Source organism: Canis aureus, chromosome 2 (assembly GCF_053574225.1).
Source record: "Canis aureus isolate CA01 chromosome 2, VMU_Caureus_v.1.0, whole genome shotgun sequence".
In the NCBI taxonomy this organism is placed as follows: domain Eukaryota; kingdom Metazoa; phylum Chordata; class Mammalia; order Carnivora; family Canidae; genus Canis; species Canis aureus.
In genome coordinates, this window is record NC_135612.1 from 92,133,262 (window position 1) to 92,155,319 (window position 22,058).

The window sequence follows — 22,058 nt, forward strand, 5'->3', positions numbered from 1 at the left end:
GGTAAATTTTATGTTAGGCGTATTTTACTGTGATAAAAATTTTTTTTTAAGATTATATTTATTCATTCATGAGAAACACAGAGAGGAGAGAGAGAGAGAGAGGCAGAGGGAGAAGCAGGCTCCATGCAGGGAGCCCAACATGGGACTCGATCCCAGGACTCCAGGATCACGTCCTGGCTGAAGGCAGCACTAAAACTAAACCACTGAGCCACGCGGGCTGCCCTAAATTTTTTTTTTTTTAAATCATCTTGGTTTGGTAGCTCCTCCAGGCACCTAGAAGAACCAAAGGCACAGACTTTCTGAAAACATATCCAAAATTTAAATCTCAAAACAGTCTCAAATATAAAGATCCTTTAAAAATGAACTCATTTCCCTCCCCCCAAAATAAACAAATTATAAAATACACAAGCAAACAAGGAACTGTTTACAATTATTGGCAAAAATTATAAAAATAAGACCCTGCCTTCAAAGACTGGATTTTGTAATTAAAAGATAAGAATATAAAGAGTATATTTTAGGGCCAACAGATCCATGAAAAAATGTTCAGCATCACTTAGCATCAGGGTAATACAAATCAAAACCACATTGAGAAAAAAAAAAACCCACAGTGAGATACCACCACACACCAGTGAAAATGGCTAAAATTAACAAGTAATGGGGTGCCTGAGTGTCTCAGTCCGTTAGGCAGGCATCTGCCTTTGGCTTCAGGTCATGATCCTGGAGTCCTGCATTGAGTCCCACATCAGGCTCCCTGCTCATTGCGGAGTCTGCTTCTCCCTCTGCCCCTCACCCTTCTCATGCTCTCGCTCTCTCGCTCTCACTCACTCACTCTCTGTCAAGTATATAAGTAAAATATTTTTAAAAAATTAAATTAACAGGTCAGGAAACAACAGATATTGGCGAGGATGCTGAGAAAGGAGAACCCTCTTACAGTGTTGGTGGGAACACAAGCTGATGCAGCCACTGGAAAACTGTGGAGGTTGCTCAAAAAGTTGAAAATAGAGCTACCCTACAACCCAGCAATTGCACTACTGGGTATTTACCTCAAAGATACAAATGTAGTGATCCTAAGGGGCACCTGCACCCTAATGTTTATAGCAGCAGTGACCACAATAGCCAAACTATGGAAAGAGCCCATGTCCATCAACAGATGAAAGGATAAAGAAGTGGGGTGTGTGTGTGTGTGTGTGTGTGTGTGTGTGTAATAATACACACACACATATATATACATCTTAGAATATATATATGAATTTCTTAGAATTCATGAAAGATAAGAATCATATTATGGGATGCTAGTGTTACTTAACAGGATGAAAGAAAATGAATTCACATCAGACTTAGTTATTGAAAACTGAAACAAAACAAACAAAAAGACCGAGGGAAAGAGAAAATGTTGAAAACAGCCAGAACTAAAGGACTGATTACTTACAGTCAAACAATAGACTAACCGCTGGCTTCTAAGCGAAAATGGACCCCTACAAGAGAAAATGACTATCAACTTAGGATTTTATATTATAGTAAAAGATCTTTCAAGGATTAGATTTATTTGCAGGTAAAAAAAAAAAATAGAGGCTTTACTCCAACAGATTTACTTTAAAAAAAAAACAAAACGAAACAAAAAAAACTTTGAGGTTTATACTTGAGGAAGAAACAAAACAATCCTGGAAAGAAAGTCTGAGATGCAAGGAGTGAAAATAAAAATTGACAATCATTGGGGTAAATCTAAAGAAAAACTGATTGCATAAAGTAATAAAAATAATATTTACTTGTGTGATTAAAGATCCTGTAATACTTGACAATAAGAACATGTAAGCAGTGCTTTTAAATAGGGCATATATATTAATTGACTTTAGGTTTTACAAGGAAACGTATGTATGTGAAAATTTCTCAGCTAAGTAATAGATCTAGAGATACTAGTTTCAAACCAGTAGAAAAGGGGAAATTTTATGGAAAAAAATAATAATTTCAAAAGATGAAGTGGGACTTATAAAAGCAAAAAATAAGAATAAATGGAAGTATCAGTCTTAGAGTGTGAGCTCTCCAATTAAAACAGATGACCAGATAGAATGAAAATTCAAATCCACCTACGTGTTTGTCCTAAGAGTCCTTGAAAAGGTAAAAGCCTGAGAAAAAATATATGCTAGTGAAAGCCTGACCAGATACATATAACATATAAAATCATTATATTTTATAAAGTCAAAGAGAAGTATTAGAAATTAATGGGATTTTTATATCATGATAAAAGGTGGTCACCAAGAAACCATGACATTTCTGACTACACATACCAGAATAACATGGCTCAAAAATACAAAGCAGAAGTCAGTAAAGGTATTAGGAGAACATCACGGAAGGAGAGTTTGTCTTAATTAAGTCAATAAACTTAAAATTAATGAAAAGAAAGAATATTTGAAAAACACAATTATCAAGTTTGAACAAATGGACATATATAGAGCCCTGAACCCAACCATCATCAAGTTGGTAAACAATATAAACATTTTTTCAAGTGTACTTGAAATTTTATAAAAATTGACTGTATTCTGTGCATTATAAGTAAAAAGTGATATCATATGGACCATATGCCTTGATACCGTTCAGTTAAGATGGTGATCAGTAATAAGATAAGTTTAAATAAATAAACATGGAAATTTTAAGACATTTCTAAGTAATTCAGGGAATAAAGAAGAACTAATAGCTATTAGAATACTAGCATTGGATGATATTAAAAAGACATTTTAAAAATTATTGGACAAGCTGATTTGGTAAAAGGAAATTTATAAACTTAAATTCTTAGAAAGAAAAAGAAATGTAATGAGTGAACCATACATCTAACTGAAGGAGTTAAAAAAAAGTAACCCTAAATAAGTTGGAGTAAAGCAAATGAAGATATGAACAAAATTAGTGAAAGAGAATGCGAAGATAAAATAGAGAAGATAGGGGAACGTGGGTGGCACATTTCATTGAGCATCTGATTCTTGGGTTTCTGCTCAGGTCCTGATCTCAGGGACATGAGATCCAGCCCTGTGTCAGGCTCCTCATGCAGCGCAGTCTGCTTCAGATTCTCTCTTCCCCTCTGCACTCTCTCTTGTGCACTCTCTCTCTCTTTCTAAGATAAATAAATCTTTAAAAGAAAAAAAATAGATAGACAAGGTTAAAAGTTCAGTGTTTTAAAAAAAAGGCTTTCAAATGTTAAAAAATGCCATTATTGAAATTTTATATTCTAAAATTTTAGTAATCTAGTATTTCAAAGGTTTTGCTCATTTTTTAAGCTTTTGATTTAGAGAAACTACCCAAATTACTGTCTTTGATTTTTCTTCTCTTGATACAGGGATTGTTAGAAAATAGCTGTATTGTATAAAAATTAAATAATTATAGGCTAGTGCTTTCTGAGGGCAATGTAGTAGGCACTGGCTACACGCTCTGTATGTATTAGTTCATTTTGTCCTTGCAGTAACTCCTTTAGATGCTATTAGTAGAATCACTTTACAGATAAACAAATTATGGCTTATAAAGTTACTTGCCTGAAGTTACAAAGCCTGTAATCAACACAGCTGAAATTTGATTCCAGGTGTATCTGACCACAAGGATATATTTCCTGGACCCCTGCGTGGCTCAGTGGTTGAGTGTCTGCCTTTGGCTCAGGTCATGATCCCGGGATTGGGATCCAGTCCCGCACTGGGCGCCCCGCAGGGAGCCTGCTTCTCCCTCTGCCTGTGTCTGTGCCTCTCTCTGTCTCTCAGGAATAAATAAATAAGATCTTAAAAAAAAATAAAAGATGTATTTCCAACCATTCTTCTATGTTACCTTCCCAGTATACTATTTATTATGGGATAAAAATATATCAGGTTTTCATAGGATTGTGGTTCTCCAAGCATGATACATGCAACCCTGGGGTCCCTGAGACTCATTCAAGGAATCCGCAAGGTCAAAAGTATTTTTTTTAATAATCTAAAATGTTATTTTCCACTTGTGCCATGTTGACATTTGCACTGATGGCACAAAAGCAACATGGGTTAAAATTGCTGGCACCTTAGCATGAATCAAGTCAGTGGCAATAAATTATACCTAGTAGTCCTTGTGTTCTTCAGCACCACTCACATTGTAGTAAAAAAGGACCGTGACACTTAATACCCTTGACGAAGGGTATTTTTTTTAATTTATGAAATTTTAAACTTTGGGCTAGACATTTTTAAAAAATATCCTGTACAATTAAATATGAAGTACTCAAAATATTTGTTACATACCAAATTACATTGGTTCTCTTGCGGACTTGAGGACAAAAGACTTTGTTAAAGGTCCTAAGTCATAATGTAAACAGGACATTTATTAATATCTGTGTACCAAATAACATAGCAACTACTTTCATAAATTAAGACTTACAGAAAATTTAGAGGAAAGAACGAACAAATAGGGTTATTAACATGTCACTTTGAGTCCAACATAGGTGAAATGAATTTAAGTGAAGATATAGAGGACTTAAAAGAATAGTAAGGGATAGTTAAAGAGTATATATTGAAGTCTCTACTCAGATAATGTAAAATACACTTTCAAGTATACAGGGAACATTCACCAAAAAATTGATTACTAAGTCAAAAAGAATCCTTAAAAAGTTCTGTAAAGTAGAAATAAGACATAAAAACATTTCAACCATAATACGATAAAGATAGAAATGAATAACAAAATTTAAAGGCCTGTTCACCTGCAATGTAAAACGTTCTTTGAAACAACCTTAAGGTGAAAGGGAAGAAAACAAAATTGTTTATCTGTTTTCCACAACTTAGATGAAATAGATCATTACTTAGGAAAATCCCATTTAGCAGAATTCGTATCTCAGAAAAGATAGATTTCTGTCTATCAGAGGAAATAGAAAGGTTAAGCAAGCCTTTCTTTTTTTTAGTAGGAAAAAGTATCAAAAAGCTCAACAAAACATCAGCTCAGAAGATTTTAAAGTTCTATTTTACCAAAACTAAGATTAGCCAATTTTAATGCTCCATAAATTTTTCCAGAACATAAAAAAGAAAGTATCCTAATTATTTTAACCTGAGTATGAAACTGATGTAGATAAAAATCTCATAAAGATAATTAACATATATATACAACTACAGAACAGTCTCCTCTCAATGCAAAAATGTCAAACAGAATTCTGTGCTACAGTAAGAAAATAATACACCATGGTCAAATGAGATTTGTTCCAATAATGTAAGAATGGTTGTGTTTTAGAATACCCATTAATATAATTCACCTGTTAATCTAAGGAGAAACAAAAATAAAGTTCATCTCCACTGTTGCTGAAAAGACCTTTGGCAGAATTCAACCTGTGTTCATGATAAAAATAATCAATAAAAAAGGAATTGGTGCATATTTCTTTAATAAAACACATATACCCTATTTTTAAATACAGCATAATGTGGAAACACTGGCAACATTCCCATTAAAGTTGGAACAAGGCAAGATTGTTCTCAGTCCCTACTATTTAACATTGTGTTAGAGGTTTGGACAATTAGACAAGAGAGAACTGCCTTAGATTCATACAAATTGGAAAAGAAGAAATACAACTAGTTCTCTTTGCATATGAAAATAGAAAACCAAGAGCATTGATGCTAATATCAACTCAAGTAGTAAAAGAATTCAGTGCAGTGTCAAGATACATAAAATGAACAGTCAATGACTTTCATATACACATAACCAGATAACACAATACCATTTACAAAAGCAAAAAAGACTTTTGGAATAAACATACAAATAATTTGTTTTTCCTAAAGTAATAGGAAATCATAAATTTCATATGATCCCTTAAAGTTCTCCTTTCCCCCACCCCCCACTTTTCCTTGGAGCTAATATATGGAATACAAGTACATAGAACAGATTTTTTTTGTTTGTTTTAAAGATTTTTATTTATTCATGAGAGACCCAGAGAGAGAGGCAGAGACACAGGCAGAGGGAGAAGCAGGCTCCATGCAAAGAGCCCAATGTGGGACTCAATCCCGGAACCCCGGGATCACACCCTGAGCTGAAGGCAGATGCTCAACCACTGAGCCACCCAGACGTCCCTAGAATAGATTTTTTTAAAGTGCTGACACTGGGTCTTCCAGGTATTAAAACATCTATAATTAAAATTATAGTACTGTCACCCAAATGGACAAACAACTCATTAAGAAATAGATCCAGATACTCAGGGATATTCTCATATGATGCAGGTGGTATTACAAATAGTAAGGAAAATGATGGACTATTTAATAAATGGTCTTAGGACAACTAGAAAATTAATTGAAAAAAGATAAAATTAGATCCATACCTCATGTGTACTTGAATAAGTTTCAAATTGAATAAGAGATTTAAATGCAAAATGATGTAACCATGTATAAACTGGAAGAAAGTATCAGTAGAATTCTCTAGTAACCCAGATATAGGGCAGAGGCTTTCTCTGTTATTTAAGGTGAAATAAAATGAAATATTGACATTTAAGAGTCATTTATATCAAAAAAAGAAAATAATTTTCCCAGGAATAAAACTTCATAGAATTGAGAGACAAAGACAAACTGGGAGGAAATCTTTATATCATCAGAAAGAGTTGATCTCTATTATGTAAGTTAATCTCTATTATGTAAGTTATGTAAGTTTTTTTAAATTAAGGGGAGAAAAAAGGTGAGACACTCATAGAAAAATTGACAAAAAGCATGAACAGAGTATTAAACACAGAAAAATAAGACATTCAAATGGCCCTTGAACTGCAAATTAAAACAATAGTGAGTTTCCATTTCTCATATATTAGTTTGGCCAAAATTCAAAAGCCTTATAGAACCCTATTAGGGTGCCTATGAAACACTTTCATCCATCGTTGTGGAAAGTACAAAGTGATACACTTCCTACAAGGAGTATAAGGCAGTATCTATTAAAACTACATATGGGGGACCCCTGGGTGGCTCAGCGGTTTAGTGCCGCCTTCGGCCCAGAGCGTGATCCTGGGGTCCTGGGATCGAGTCCCACGTCGGGCTCCCTGCATGGAGCCTGCTTCTCCCTCTGCCTGTGTCTCTGCCTCTCTCTCTCTCTCTCTCTGTCTCTCACAAATAAATAAATAAATAATCTTTAAAAAAAAAAACTACATATGTATTTACCCTTTGATCCAGTAATCTCACTTTTTAGAATTTACCTAATACTTGTTTAACAACATGCACAGAATTATTCATTTCAGTGTTATTTCTAATAGCAAAATATTAGAAATCACTTACATGCCTATCCTTAGGATCCTAACATGGTGACTGTTCTGTGATAGAAACGTAGAATAGGGCAGCCTGGGTGGCTCCGGTTTAGCGCTGCTTTCAGCCCAGGTTGTGATCCTGGAGACCTGGGATCAAGTCCCGCGTTGGGCTCCCTGCATGGAGCCTGCTTCTCCTTCTGCTTGTGACTCTGCCTCTCTCTCTCTCCCTCTCTCTCTCTCTCTCTCTCTCTCTGTCTGTCTCTCATGAATAAATAAAATCTTAAAAAAAAAAAAAAACATAGAATAGACAGACACGAAACTAGAGAATAAAGAACATCTCTTTTCTGTGAACTGATAAGAATGATTAATTCCCTGGGAGTGTGTGTATTTTTTTTTTTTTAAGATTTATTTTTTGAGAGAGTGACACAGCAGGACGAGGGGCAGAGGGAAAGGGAGAGTATCTCAAGCAGACACATCACTGAGGGGAGCAGGATGTGGATCTTAATCTCAACACCCTGAGGCCATGACCTGAGCTGATATCAAGAGTTGGACACTTAACCAACTGAGCCACTCAGGTGCCCCTGGGTGTATATTTTTTAAGTGGAAAAAGCAAGGAAAAAAGTATACTGCATGTTATATGTGGTATGTTCACTTTTAAGAGAGAAGAGGGAAAAATATATGAGTCTATTTTTAAACAAAAACACAGAAGTATAAACTAGAAACTAATGAAATTGGTTACTTTGGGAGTGAAAGAAAAATAAGTGAAACTTATTTGAGTCTTGTATAGTTTTGACTTTTGAAACATTAATTTTTTACATTTTTTTAAGTGGGGGTGTGGAGAGGGAAAGGGAGAAAGTATCTTAAGCATTTTTAAAAAATAAAATTAAATCGGAAGGGATGGGGGAGTGAACCCTGTGATTGAGTACAAACAACAACAAAGAAACAAATCTGTGTCATATTGATAATACAGAACACAGGAAGAAATTAAATAATTAACCTAGGACATATTTTAAGGATTAACATCTTTCAGCAGTGGTATGGGTGTAGTAGTTCTAAGAGTTTTTTCATTTGGAGAAAGGAGTAAATTACAGAATGGGGGAAGAAAAACAGAGCTATGTTATTAGAGGTGTATGAATTCAAGATCTAAATATATTTATATTTTATAAATATAATTTAACATATATAAATTTTATGTAAAATAACAATATATAATAAAATGTGTATGTATATATATATATCTAATGTATATAGTATTTATTAGTTTGGCCTACTGTAAGATTCTAGAAGCAGTGACACCACAGTAGCAATAACCACACTTAGCATCCAGATCTTGATGCCTCAGTAGCACTCTCTACCACAAAAAAAGGAAAAATAGGATATTTATAATATTGATTGATTCTAAGTCAGGGACAAGAAAAGTAGAAAGGGGACGTGTAGTATCTCCTTATTTGCCAAAAAATAAAGACATCCCCATAAACAGGAGGTATATCAAAAGAATACAAGAACCAACTTGAAGGTTTCCACTGGCTAAATTTGAAACAACTTGTGCATTAAAATGAATAATGATGGCATGGATGATAACATTGGATAACAAGAAACAATCCATGAGTCCATAGTGGTAAAAACAAAAGATAAGGGTCTTCTCTTCACAGAAGAGAAGGCACTTTTTTTTAGGAACGCTACATAAAAATAGAGAATGAATAATGGAATTACAAAATTACCATTTTGCAATCGCTAGTGTAATAATTGATTCAGGCAGGAATCATCAATCAATGCTAAAACAATTGAGTAAAGAATGCTAGGGAACAGGATAATCCCATTCAAGTATGACTCCGCGGATTACTAATTATAAAGGAGAAAATGTAACTTCACAATGGAGAGATTTGTTGAAAATCACCTTAAAGCAAGTGATATATGGCATCACTGATAGCAGACCAACTGTTACACTCCAAGGAGGCATATCATCTATGGTGCTATTCCTGCAAAAAAATGATCAATCAGTCTGAACCCAAATGATGAGGAATGTAACCCAGATTGTGGAACATGCTATCAAATGAATGGCATGAAAGAAAAAAAGACTGGAGACACATGACAGTCAAATACAACATGTGATTCTTGATTGCATCCTGAGATTGGGGAGAAAAAAGACTGTAAAGGACATAATTGGGAAAATTGAAGGCATTATTGTTTGTGCTAAATTTCTTGGAAGGAATAATGGTATTATAGCTATATATGGTGATGTTCTTTATTACCCAGTATTTCAGGTTAAGGATTCATGACATCTGCGAATGCTTCCCCCCCAAATAACTTGTGTGTATGTACAGAAAATGATACAGAATGTCAACAGTTGTTGAATCTATAGAGGCAAAATTTTGTGGAAGTACATTGTATTATTCTTTCAACTTTTTCATAGATTGAAATGTTTAGAAGTAAAATACTTGGGAAAAAATAAAAGGCAAGGGCAAAAACTGTGTACTGTAAATGGTTCCATAAGACTTTGCTTCCCTTTTTACTTTTCGTTACATTACTATCTGTGCTAATATGATCCTTGACATTAAATGATATCAGAGTCCTTGTTCTGTAAAGTGTAAACCAGTGTTAATTATTAATACAGCTATCAAATATGGAGAGAAGGGAAATGGGGATGGGGGGAAGGTGATGACAAAAATGATCCTGGCCTTTAAGACATTTTATTGGACTCAATATTCCTCATTGATGATCTCATAATTGAGATAACCCATCAGTATTTTTAGAATGATTTCAAGAGCAGCTGTTCCTCTCAGGTAAACAGTGGCATGATATGCCAGCCATCAGTTGGGAGAATACGAAACAAAGGTGTGCATACAAGGAAGTTGGGATCGGTCTGTCCCCAGTGATTCACATCTCTCTTTATTTGCAAAATATACTCATCTTTGCCCAAGACTTTCAAAAGTCTTATTGTTATTACACTGTTATCTCACAATACTAATTTAGGTCCAGGTGCAAACTGGGTTCTTTGTGTGCAGCTCTTTACAGCACTTCAGGTACAATTCCTCTTGATTTATTGACCTTTAAAAGTAAGAAAAACAAGCTGCCTGCCCATACACACCCAACAGAGTGGTGAATAACCACTGTAAACACTCTGTTCCGCATTGGAGAAAAGGGGAGCACACAGAGGTCACCATTCATAGCAAATCTGAAATCCAGCTGGGCAAGAGTTGGGAGTTCTTTGATTAGATCTTAAGGTCTAAGAACAATTCTTTATGGCTCTTGGATCTGTCATATTCCACTCCTTGGAGTTATATCCTTCCTTTCCTTTTTTACTATGAAATTACCTTTTTTAAAGGTATACGATTTTTAGTGGGTTTCAGTATGCTCGTTGACCAAGTTTTACAACCCTCACTGCTATCTGATTCCGGAACATTTTCATCATCCTAAAAAAGAAACCCATTAGCAGATTAGCACTCACTCCTCCTTTACCTATCCTCCCCCAGCCTCTGGCAACCACTAAGAGGGGGTGTGGAGAGGGAAAAGGAGAAAGATTTGCCTGTTTTAGACATTTCATGTAATGGAATCGTATAATGTGCAGCCCTCATTGAGCCTAATGTTTTCGAGGTTCATCCTTACAGTGTGTACCAGTTCTTCATTCCTTTTTATGATTGAATAATACTCTGTTGTATGGATATATGACTTCTTATCTATACATTCACCAGTTGATGTTCATTTGGGTTGTTTCTACTTTTTGGCTGTTATGAATAATGCTCCATGAATTTTCATGCACTCATTACTCAATAATGCTACCATGGATATTCAAACTCATTGATACGTGTTTTCAGTTTTCTTGGGTATATACCTGGGAGTGGAATTTCCTGGATCACGTGTTTACATTTTTTTAAGAACTGCCAATGTGTTTTCCAAAGTGGCTACACTATTTTCACATTCTCACCTGCAGTGTTTGAGGGTTCAGATTTCTTCACATCCTCATGAGTACTTTATCTGCATTTTTTTTTTATTATAATGCTCCTTTTGGGTGTGAAATATCTCATTGTCGTTTTGATTTGCATTTCCCTAATGAGCAATGATGTTAAGAATCTTTTTCATGTGCATATTGGCCATTAGTAATATATTCTTTGGAGAAATATCTATTCAAATCATTTTCCATTTTGGGGGGGGCATTTGTTTTTTTGTTGATTTGTAAAAGTTCTTATAAAGAATTCTTGTACACTGAACTTTTATCAAACATTTATAAATATTAACACCCATTGTGTGGACTGTCTTTCACTTCTTGTGTCCTTTGAAGTACTTTTTAATTTTCGTCGTCTAATCTGTTTTTTTCTTTTGTTGCTTGTGTTTTTGGTGTCATATATAAGGAATTGTTGCCTTAATCCAAGGTTATAAAGATTTATGCATGTGTTTTCTTTTAAGATTTTTCAGGTTTGAGTGCCTCTGTTGAGGCCTTTGATCCATTTTCAGTTAATTATTATATATTGTATGAGGTAGAGATCCAGCTTCATTTTCTGTGTAAGTATCTAGTTGTCCCAGCATCGTTGAAAAGACTGTTCTTTCTCTCATTGAATTGTCTAGGTTAAAAAAAAAAAAAAAAAGAATTGTCTAGGTACTCTTACCAAAAATCAATTAACTATAAATGTAAGGGTTTATTTTGAGGCTCAGTTCTACCCCATTAATCTATATGTCTAATCTTTGTCTTGATTATTGCACTTGATAGTAATTTTCAAAATCAGGACGTGCTGATCCTTCAATTTAGTTGTTTTCTTTTCAAGATTTTTTTTTTTTTCTATCTTGGATTCCTTGCATTTCCATATGAGTTTTAGATCAAGCTGCCAATTTCTATGAAAATGCCAGCTGGGATTTTGATGGGGATTGTGTTGAATCTCTTTGGGGAGTATTACCATCTTAAAATATTACATCTTCCAGTTCATGAACACAAAATATATTTCTATTTATTTAGGTTGTCTTTAAGTTTCACCATTTTTAATATAATACGTTATGAATCACTATATTGTCCACCCGATAAATTCTTGGTGCATAGTTCTTTTTAGGTGTTGCTGGATTCTGTTTGATAGTATTTCATTTAGGATTTTTGCATCTCTTCATAATTGATAGTTTTCACTTGGCATGATAGTTTTCTTTTCATGTGATTTCTTTTGTCTATTGCTGACATAAAATGAATTGGGAAATATTCCTTCCTCTTTCTTAGAATTTGTGAAGGATTTGGTGTTAATTTTTTTAATGTCTAATAGAATTCACTGGTAAATCAGTCCCTGGGCCTTCTTCATGGCAAGTTTTTTAGTTATTCAATGTTTTTACTTACTATAGGTCTATTTATGTTTTCTATTACATCGTCGAGTCAGTTTGATAATTTATATCTTTCTAGAATTTAGCCATTTCATATAGGATATCTAATTTTTTTTGAAATTTTATTATTTTTATTTTAATTACATTGTAGTTAACATACAGTATTATATGTTAGAATATTTAACTTGATGTATAATTTTTTATAGTATTTTCTGATTCTCTTTTGTGTTTCTTTAAGATTAGAAGTAACATCTCTTCTTTTGTTCCTGATTTTAGCAACTTAAATCTTCTCTAGTTTCTTTTCTTGGTTAGTCTAGCTAAAGGTTTGTAACTTTGTTGATCTTTTCAGAGAACCAAGTTTTGATTTCATTGATCTTCTCTGTTGTTTTTCTTTTCTTTAATTTTTCTGCTCTAACCTTGGGTTGTTGGTTGGAATTGCTTTTAAAAAATATGTTTTTACAGCTACAAATTGTCCTCTAAGTACTGCTTTAGCAGCATCTCATACCATTTGGTGTGTTGTATTTTCCTTTTCAGTAGACTTGTGGTATATTCTATGTCCTTTGTTTTTTTGGTTTTTTTTTGGGGGGGGGGTTAAGATTGATTGATTGATTGATTGATTCATGATAGACATAGAGAAAGGCAGAGGGAGAAGCAGGCTCCATGTCGGGAGCCTGACCCTGGACTCGATCCCAGGACTCCAGGACCACGCCCTGGGCTAAAGGCAGGCTCTAAACCGCTGAGCCACCCAGGGATCCCCTCTGATGTCCTTTGTGACTCAATCTTTTACTCCTTACATTTTTAGGAATTTTTTTTTTTTTTTACATTTGTAAATTTCCCATATTTCCTTTTTCTACTTTTTTTATTCTTTTGACTTTGGAGAACATACCTTTTATGTTTTTAATCTTTTTGTTTTGTGTCCTAACGTATGGTCTGTCTTAGAGAATCCCTATATACATTTGACAAAAATATGCATTGTGCTGTTTTGGGATGGAGTGCTGCATATGTTTGTTAGATATAATTAATTTAGTGTTGTTAAAGTCTTCTATTAGTTTATATTCTTTCTGGTTTTTCTATACATTATTGAAAATGGTTTAGGGGCACCCGGGTGCCTCAGTCAGTTAGTGCCCAACTCTTGATTTGGCTCAGGTTATGAGATTGAGCCCTGAGGTTTTCTCTCCCTCTCCCAATGCCCCTCCCCCCACTCACATGTTTGCGAAAGAAAGAAAGAAAGAAAGAAAGAAAGAAAGAATAAATAAATAAACGTATTTTTTAAAGTGGTTTATTGAGTAATTTCCAACTGTTAGTATTGAATGTTTTATTTCTCTCTTTAATTCTGTTATTTCTTCATGTATTTTGGGGCTGTGTTGTGAGGTATATGTATGTTTATAATTAGTATGTCTTCTTAATAGATTGAACCTTTATTGTTATAAAGTGACCTTATCTGTTTTTATTGACAATTTTTATCTTAGAATCAATTTTGCCTGATATTAGTAGAATCACCCCAGCTTCCTTTTGGTTACTGTTTACATAATGTCTTTTATTTCCCTATCCTCTTTCTTTCAACATATTTGGATATTTAAATTTAAAATGTCTCTTTTGGAACACCTGGGTGACTTGGTTGGTTAAGTATCTACGTTCTGCTCAAGTCATGATCTCGGGGTCCTGGGATCGAGCCTCATGTTGGGCTCCCTGCTCAGTAGGGAGTCTACTTGTCCCTCTCCCTGTGCCCCTCCCCCACTCATACTTGCGCTCTCTCTCTCTCTCTCTCTCTCTCTCTCAAATAAATAAGATCTTTCAAAAAAAATTCAAATGTCTCTTTTGACAGTGTGTAGTTGGCTTGTTCTTTTTAATACATTTTGCCAATCTCTGCCTTTCCATTTACATTTAATGTAATTACTGATAAGGTAAGATTTACATCTGTCATTTTGCTATTTTCAATATGTCTTATTTCTTTTTGTTTTCTCTGCGTTTCTATTATTTATTTTGTGTTAAGGAGATATTTTCTGGTATACCATTTTAAGTCCTTTGTTCTGTCTTTTATTATATTCTTCAGATGTTTTCCTAGTGGTTGTCCTGGGGATTACAATTAACATCCTAATAGACAACAGTCTAGTTCAAATTAATACCAATTTAATTTCAGTAGTTTAGAAAAACTTTGAACCTGTATATCTCCATTTCCTTTCCCTCCTCGCTGTGTTTTGTCCTCCATACTACTACATTATCCACTGAGAGATTTGTAATTATTGCTTTATCAGCTGTCTTCTAAATTAAATAGGAAAAAAGTTACAAACAAAAAATACATTTGGTAATTTATTAAAAAAATACATTTATACTGTATTTTACCTATGTAGTTACTGTACTGATGCTTATTATTTCTTTGTGTGGATTTGAGTTACTCTCCAGTGTCCTTTTATTAGGTAAGGTCTGCTTGCAGCAACTTTTCTGTTTTTATTTATTTGAGAATGTCTAAATTTCTTGTGTGTTTTTAAAGGATACTTTTGCTGAATGTAAAATTCTTAAGTGACAATCTTTTTTCTTTCAGTTCCTTGAATATGTATGTCATCTCACTGCCTTCTGGCCTTCACAGGTTCTCGTGTGATATTGGCTATTAATCTCATTGAGGATCTTGTATGTGAATTGAGGGGTTTTCCTTGCTGCTTTCAGGACTTGCTCTTTGTCTTTGGCTTCTGATCATTTGATTAGGATGCATCTAAATGTGGCTTTCTTTGACTTTATCCTTCTTGGATATGTACGTAAAGGTTTTTCATCAAATTTGAGACATTGTCATTTCTTCAGCTTTCCTTTGTGCCTCTTTCTCTCCTCTCTTCAAGGACAACCATTGTGAATGTTGGTGCATTTGATGATATTCCATAGATCTCTGAGACTCTTATTTTTCTTTTTTTCCTTCTTTCTCCCCTCTTGTCCCCTCCCCTTACCTACATGTGTGCCTGCTTGCCTGCCTGCCTGCCTGCCTGCCTTCTGTCCCTCCTTCCCTCCTTCCTACTCTCCCTTCCTTCTTTTCTCTCTCTCCTCAGAATGGATAATCTCAATGGGCCCATCTTCAAATTCACTGATTGATCGATTGATTTTTGCCAGTACAAATCTTTTGCTGTATCCATCATGGTGAATTTTGGATTTTAATTAGTGTACTTTTCAACTCTAGAATTTCTAGTTGGTTCTTTTAAAAAACTTTATTTTTTATTTGCTGAAATATTCTCCTGATACTTCCCTTTAGTTCTTTATACATGATTTCCTTTAGCTCTTTGAACATATTTAAAATGTCTGATTAAAGTTTTTATCTGGGAAATTCAATATCTGAGCCTCTTCAGAGACATTATCTGTTGACTTTTTTCTTCCTGTATATGTGCCATACATTCTTATTTTTTTGCATTTCTTGTGATGTTTTAAAAGACTGGATATTTTAAATAATACAGTGTGACACTGGTAGAAATCAAATTACCCCCCACCTCAGGTTTTGGTGTTACTATTTGTTGTTGCTATGTTTGTTTGTTTGTTTAATGACTTTTCTGATGTAATTCCATGAAGTCAGTATTCTTTGTATTGTGTAGCTATTAACATCTCTGCTTAGTTAGCTTAGTGGTAAACTACTGAATGGACAGAGATTTCCTTAAATATCTAGAACCCTAACATTGTTGGGGTTTGCCTTGGGAAGGCTTCCTCAAAAGTAGTGAGGGAGGATGGGAATAAAGCAATTTAAAACACTATACAGCTTACTATTCTTAAGGAAATTTAGCCAATGTTCTTGAATGGATACTCCCTGTAAAGATTTGGTTAACTCCAGTGTTCTTTTGTTTAAAGGAATGACACCCCACACACAAAAAATTAAAATTTAAAATTCACATAGGTCCCACAACATATTCTCCATAACTCTGGAGAAAAAACCATCACCATTTTGAAGCTGTTTTCCTGGTTGTTCCCCTGATTTGGTCTTAGCTCAGCCTTTCTTAATTTTAGCCTCATTTGCTATCTGTATATCTGAAATTTTTCAAAATAATCAAGATCTGGTTTCTTTTTATTTAACAGCTCTTCCTTTAGTATATCTCCCTTCCTACATTTTACTATAATTACAAGAAGAAACTGGAGGGCATCTCAATACTTTGCTTAGAAATTTCTCTAGATAAATCACCCAATTTATTAGGCACATTTTCTACTTTTTCCATATTATTGCAAACAGTGGTTATTATAAAACTTTCTACCACTATAAAATAAGTATATTCTTTCCTCTACTTTCCAATAACATTTATCTTACTGTCCTACAAATCTTCGCCCTACACATCTTATCAAAGACCACAAGGTTCCTATTAACAACTTCTTCAAAGTTCTTTTTGTCTTACAATGTTAATTCACCCCCAGAGCCCACTGCTTGGTTATTTTGGGGTTTTTTTCAATATAACAACTCTTTATTTTTAATTAGCAAAAAAATTATTTTAGACCTAGAATATTTATTTATTCATTTATTTAAATTCAGTTTGCCAATATGTATAATACCCAGTGCTCATCTCTGCCTGGTTCTAAAGCCAAATCACAATTTCAGATTTTTATTACAGCAACATCCCACTAACATGTACCAAAATTTTTAATTTATTATCATTATTATTTAGCAAATTATCCCCAAAATTTAGCAGTTTAAAATAAACATTTATTGTCTCACTTTTTCTCTGAGCTATGAATCTTATACTAGCACACTTGGATGTTTGGCTGCAGTCAAGGGATCAGCTGGGATTATGATCATCTGGGATTTCATTGATCTGGAATATCTTCTTTCAAGTTCACTCACTGGTTGTTTGCAGGGGACTTCAGTTCTTCTCCATGTGAGCCTCCCCAAAGAGCTTTTAACAGTATGACCTCCAGAGTGAGTGATAGAGGATGGGGGAGGGGATGACAGCAAACACTAACATTCAGGAGTATCCAAGATAGAAACTGAATTCTATAACTTATCTTGGAAGTGACATGCTTCTTTAGAATGCTCTAAATCACCCATACCACCAACCAGTGCAACATGGAAGGGGCTACACAACAGACTGAAGCCAGGAGGTTGGAGTCATTGAGAACTATCTTGAAACTGGCTGTTACAAAAGCTTGTTAAACATTTGAATTAGTTAAATTTAAAGGATTAAGAGGGCAAAAAAACAAGTTATTTTTGTCTTCTTGGGGACAATGGACACTATTTCTATGTGGCAGCATTCTCTCTTCCAGCCAAATATTTATTGCTTCCCTGACCTTTGGAAACATTACAATTCCTGGTCCGTATCTCTAGTTAACTCATTTGCTTTTTTATAGTTATAACAGCTTGTACACATAACCTAGAAGGCTCCCTAGCTAATCAGCATTTCCTTTGTCACTGTCTTTCTCTTTTCTTAAATACACATGTATTACCCAGTATAAAAGACCAAAAACTGAGTACATGAAAAAAAATAGAGTAGCACAATGTATTCAGCTTTAAACTTAGCTTTAAACTCTAACCCTAAAATTATAACCCCAGTCAGTTGATATAAATCCAAATGTTTCTAGTCTTTTTTTGGTAAATTTAATTTTTTTAATATATAAGGTGACATTTGTCAATAAATTTTCAGACAGTTAAACAAAATACCAAGAAGTAAATTTAATATCTCCTATTAACACATAATACAAAGGAAAATCAGGCTTGGAGAAAGCTGGAGCAGAATATTCAAAAGAAGCCTTCAAAGATGCTTGGAGGTAATAATTTAAAAATGATATAAATTGAGAGTTTATGTACAACTTGGAAATTTCTTGTTTTGGTAAGCTATGTCATTTAGGGTACATGTGCTAATACTGTCTATTCTGGACCAAAAAGTATCGCATGTACTTAGAGGTTAGGTCTTTTGTATTTTCCCAGTTAGCTAATAATTTAATATTAACCTAGTTAATATTTTTACTTATTTGCCGTTTTGTGACTTAAATAAAAGTGTTCATTCAGTCTGTATCTTAATGGCTAATGTTTACTAGACTGTTAAAATGCCAAGTATAGGAATTGCAGTATTTTACCTACAATCTTACATAACCTTAAAATATCCTGTGATCAAGCCCTATTATGATTTCAGAAGTTTGGTTATCATTTCCATTTTTTTGAACGGAAAAACTAAAACCTAGAGGGGATATGTAACTACCCTAAGCTCTTAAAGATGGCTAAGATTCCAACCTGTAGTTAAGTCCTTTTTTTCCAGTACCTAAAGACAGTAGTGCCTCTCTTCCCTACTGGGCTCTAAATGAAGAGTAAATGTAAAGGCTAAAGTGTTACTTTTATATTGGCCCACAGTTCCTTCCCTCAGATGTTATGTTTGCTATGTGACATCTCCAAAACAACACCCTGTAATCAAATATATTGATACTTCTGCAAGACCATAAATAAATAGATTCATCTCAGCCTAGATCACGTTTTGTTACCGAATTTGGTAGTGGTCAAGGTGGAAGTAGTTTGTTGCCTCTCCTCACTTCCAAATATCATATATTCTCAAACTATCTTGCATTTTAGAGTCTTGTATCTATAACTGTAGATGTTAGTTGGGGAACTTGCCCTCAGATTTCTAAGACATGTGCTCCAGCTAATATTTAAACCCAAAACAAAAGAGACTCAATCCTCCAGTCTCAGACAGCCCTGGATCACAGCAGGCCTATATATATAACACTGATCGGCCTTGGTAAGAGTTGAGGTTTTTAAGGAGCAAAGAAGTAGTATCTCTAGGTTAACTTCTGTGAGGAAAAACTGTGGAGCCTCGTCATGTTTGCATAGTCATCTTTCCCAAGTTATCAATAGTTCTGCCTCTGACGGAACAAAATAAAAGGATTGGAGTGAGGCCAGAAGTATGGGTGAAAAAATTACCACCACCCACCCTCCCTAATACCAAAACTTCTTATCACTATTATATACTGTGTTTACAAGTTGTCTGTCCTCATTCCATACTTATATAAAATAATTCAGTTATTTTATCTCCTGTACAAGTTTCAAACAAAATTGTGTATCACTTCTGATCTTTATTGTAGTTGTAGCTGATCTACATGTTTTGGGGTCAAGGATTAAGACCCTCAATAATTGTATTGCCATTTTTATAGGAGGGTCTTAGTAGATGCATACTGAAATATTTAGTAGTGAAATGTCATAATTCTACAATATACTTTCAGTGGTTCTGCAAACAAAAAAAGTTTTAAAAGTGAATGCGGGGGATCCCTGGGTGGCGCGGCAGTTTGGCGCCTTCCTTTGGCCCAGGGCGCGATCCTGGAGACTCGGGATCGAATCCCACGTCGGGCTCCTGGTGCATGGAGCCTGCTTCTCCCTCTGCCTATATCTTTGCCTCTCTCTCTCTCTCTGTGTGACTATCATAAGTAAATAAAATTAAAAAAAAAAAGTGAATGTGGAAGGATACTAACAATTCTTGAATCTTGGTAGAGGCTGCCTATATCACTGTATATTTCTTTATTTTTTCTTTATGATTGAAATTTTTCCATATAAGTTGAGGAAAGGAAAATTTTTGATGACATTCAGGTTATTTATGGAATACACATTTGACAGAATTGAAGAATTTAATGGTAATAAAATGGTAATAAAATAATAAAATTTAATGGTTTAGATGTTTTGTTAAATAGTTAATGTATACATTTACTTGTATATTAGAAATTGCTTAGTTATAATTTGTTTGCATTCTAAGTGTTTCAATATCTAGTAGAATGCATTTGAATTAAAACTCTGAAAATAAGCTGTTCCACTTCTGTGTCTAATTCTTTGTATTTTAGTTTGGGACTGAAGATGTTTGGGTTTTTGTTGTTATTTGGAGATTTTATTTATTTATTTATTTATTTATTTATTTATTTATTTAAGAGAACACAGGTGCATGTGGTGGGAGGGAGAGGGAGAATTTCAAGCAGACTATGCATTTAGCACAGAGCAATTCTTGGGGGTCCATCTCACAACCCTGAGATCATGACCTGAGCCAAAACCAAGAGTGGGACGGACGCTCAACCAACTGAGCACCCGAGCACCCTGGAAAATGTTTATAAGGAATGATTAAATATGCCAAGTTTGGATTGATGTAATACTAATTAAATCTACAAGGTTTCTACTGCTAAGTCCTAGAAGCCATTAGCAATGTGGACTGAACTGAAGACTTCTGAATCCATTAATTTTTAACAAAAATAAGTGTAAGTATTGGTATTTTGCATTTCTCTTTTTTAATGCCTGTCATATTTATTTCTTCCCTAGATCTTCCTCAGAACTGTGATCCTAACATTCCCTTAGTTGCTCAGGAATTAATGAAAAAGATGATACGTCAGTTTGCAATTGAGTATATTTCAAAAAGTGGTAAAATTCAAGAAAATAGAAATGGTTCAATTGGACCAAGTCTAATATGTAAAAGTATCCAAATGAATCAAGCAGAAAACTCGCTTCAGGAAGAGCAGGAAGGCCCCTTAGACCTCACTGTGAATCGAACGCAAGAACAAAATACTCAGCAAGGTAAGATTTTGTGTACATGTGTGTGTCATTCATAATTTTATGTTTTAGTATTTAATATACATAAAACCTTACATTCATAAAGAAATTTATTTTAGAAGTAATATTACTTGCAATTAGCTAGCCTATGGGATGAACTAGAGAAGGGCTGAATTTTGTATTGTGTTTTACTTTGTTTTTGAAAGAGAATTTGCGTTGCTCTTGGTCTCTTTTCACAATTAAATATATGGTGAGAAAATCCTAACAAGCAACTTAAAAACAAAGAATACAAATAAAGAGATGTATTTAATGAGAAATTGTTTTTAAAACATACAGCTGAGAACATTAAGCACTTGCTGTTCAGTTTTTTATACTTAGATGAAAAATAAAAAAAAAATAGGTGATTTTTCTTCAATTATTTATGGGGAAATAATGGAGAAAAAGAAAAGTTAATATATGTGATAAATATAATCATGCAACTAAGAATATAGAGATACATTTTTCATAAGAAGCCTAAATGATGAAGTCTGTGTTGGACTGATCTAATAGTTAATTGAAGAAGAGCCATGATTCACAGGGAAAGGAAGGAAGGGCCTTTTAAGTGCTTGTGGAGGATGCCAAGTAAGTGTTTGCCTGGAGAAGAGAGAATAGGTATCTTTTGTTAACACAAGTTCGGAATAGTGTTGTCAGTCCTTGAAGCCAGGAAAATACCAGCATTAGGTTTGATTATAGAAGGAAGTGTGTGTTTGGGCTCTAAAGAAGAGTACCTAGTTAATGTTTAAAGAAGATGGTCTTTTCATTGTATAACATAAAAATTGAGAGGGGATGAAATAGGGAAGTGATTTTCTCTTTTTGCTTCCCTAATTTTAGGTTGTGGGAGTTTACTTATGTAGAAAGATCTGAGAAATATTAAGATAATAATTAGACAGTTTATAAGACAGAAATGTCAAAGATGACTACAATATAAGGCTTGAGGAAAAAATATATCAACACCTAGAATTTTGGAAGTTAGCATAGAATTTTTAGAATTTTGCTTGGTTGCTGTTTTGTTTTGTTTTCCATGTTTCATACCCTCTTAGAGCTCTTTGTCGAAGGCAGGTCAGT

General features: G+C 34.2%; 1 protein-coding gene across 20 annotated transcripts in view; it reads left to right on the forward strand.

Moving 5' to 3' along the window:
- LCORL (ligand dependent nuclear receptor corepressor like) overlaps positions 1-22,058 on the forward strand; it is a 154,696-nt gene that overhangs the window by 83,917 nt on the left and 48,721 nt on the right. For 15 of the 20 annotated variants that reach the window (XM_077881373.1, XM_077881400.1, XM_077881338.1 and 12 more), the window contains one exon: positions 20,727-20,978. The exons of 2 other annotated variants lie outside the window; for them this stretch is intronic. In XM_077881373.1, coding sequence (XP_077737499.1) covers positions 20,727-20,978 — 252 coding nt within the window. Of the gene's footprint in view, positions 1-17,114; positions 17,323-18,084; positions 18,209-20,726; positions 20,979-22,058 lie in introns of those variants that run through there. 3 more of the 20 variants (XM_077881408.1, XR_013370449.1, XM_077881474.1) reach the window with 3 other exon arrangements.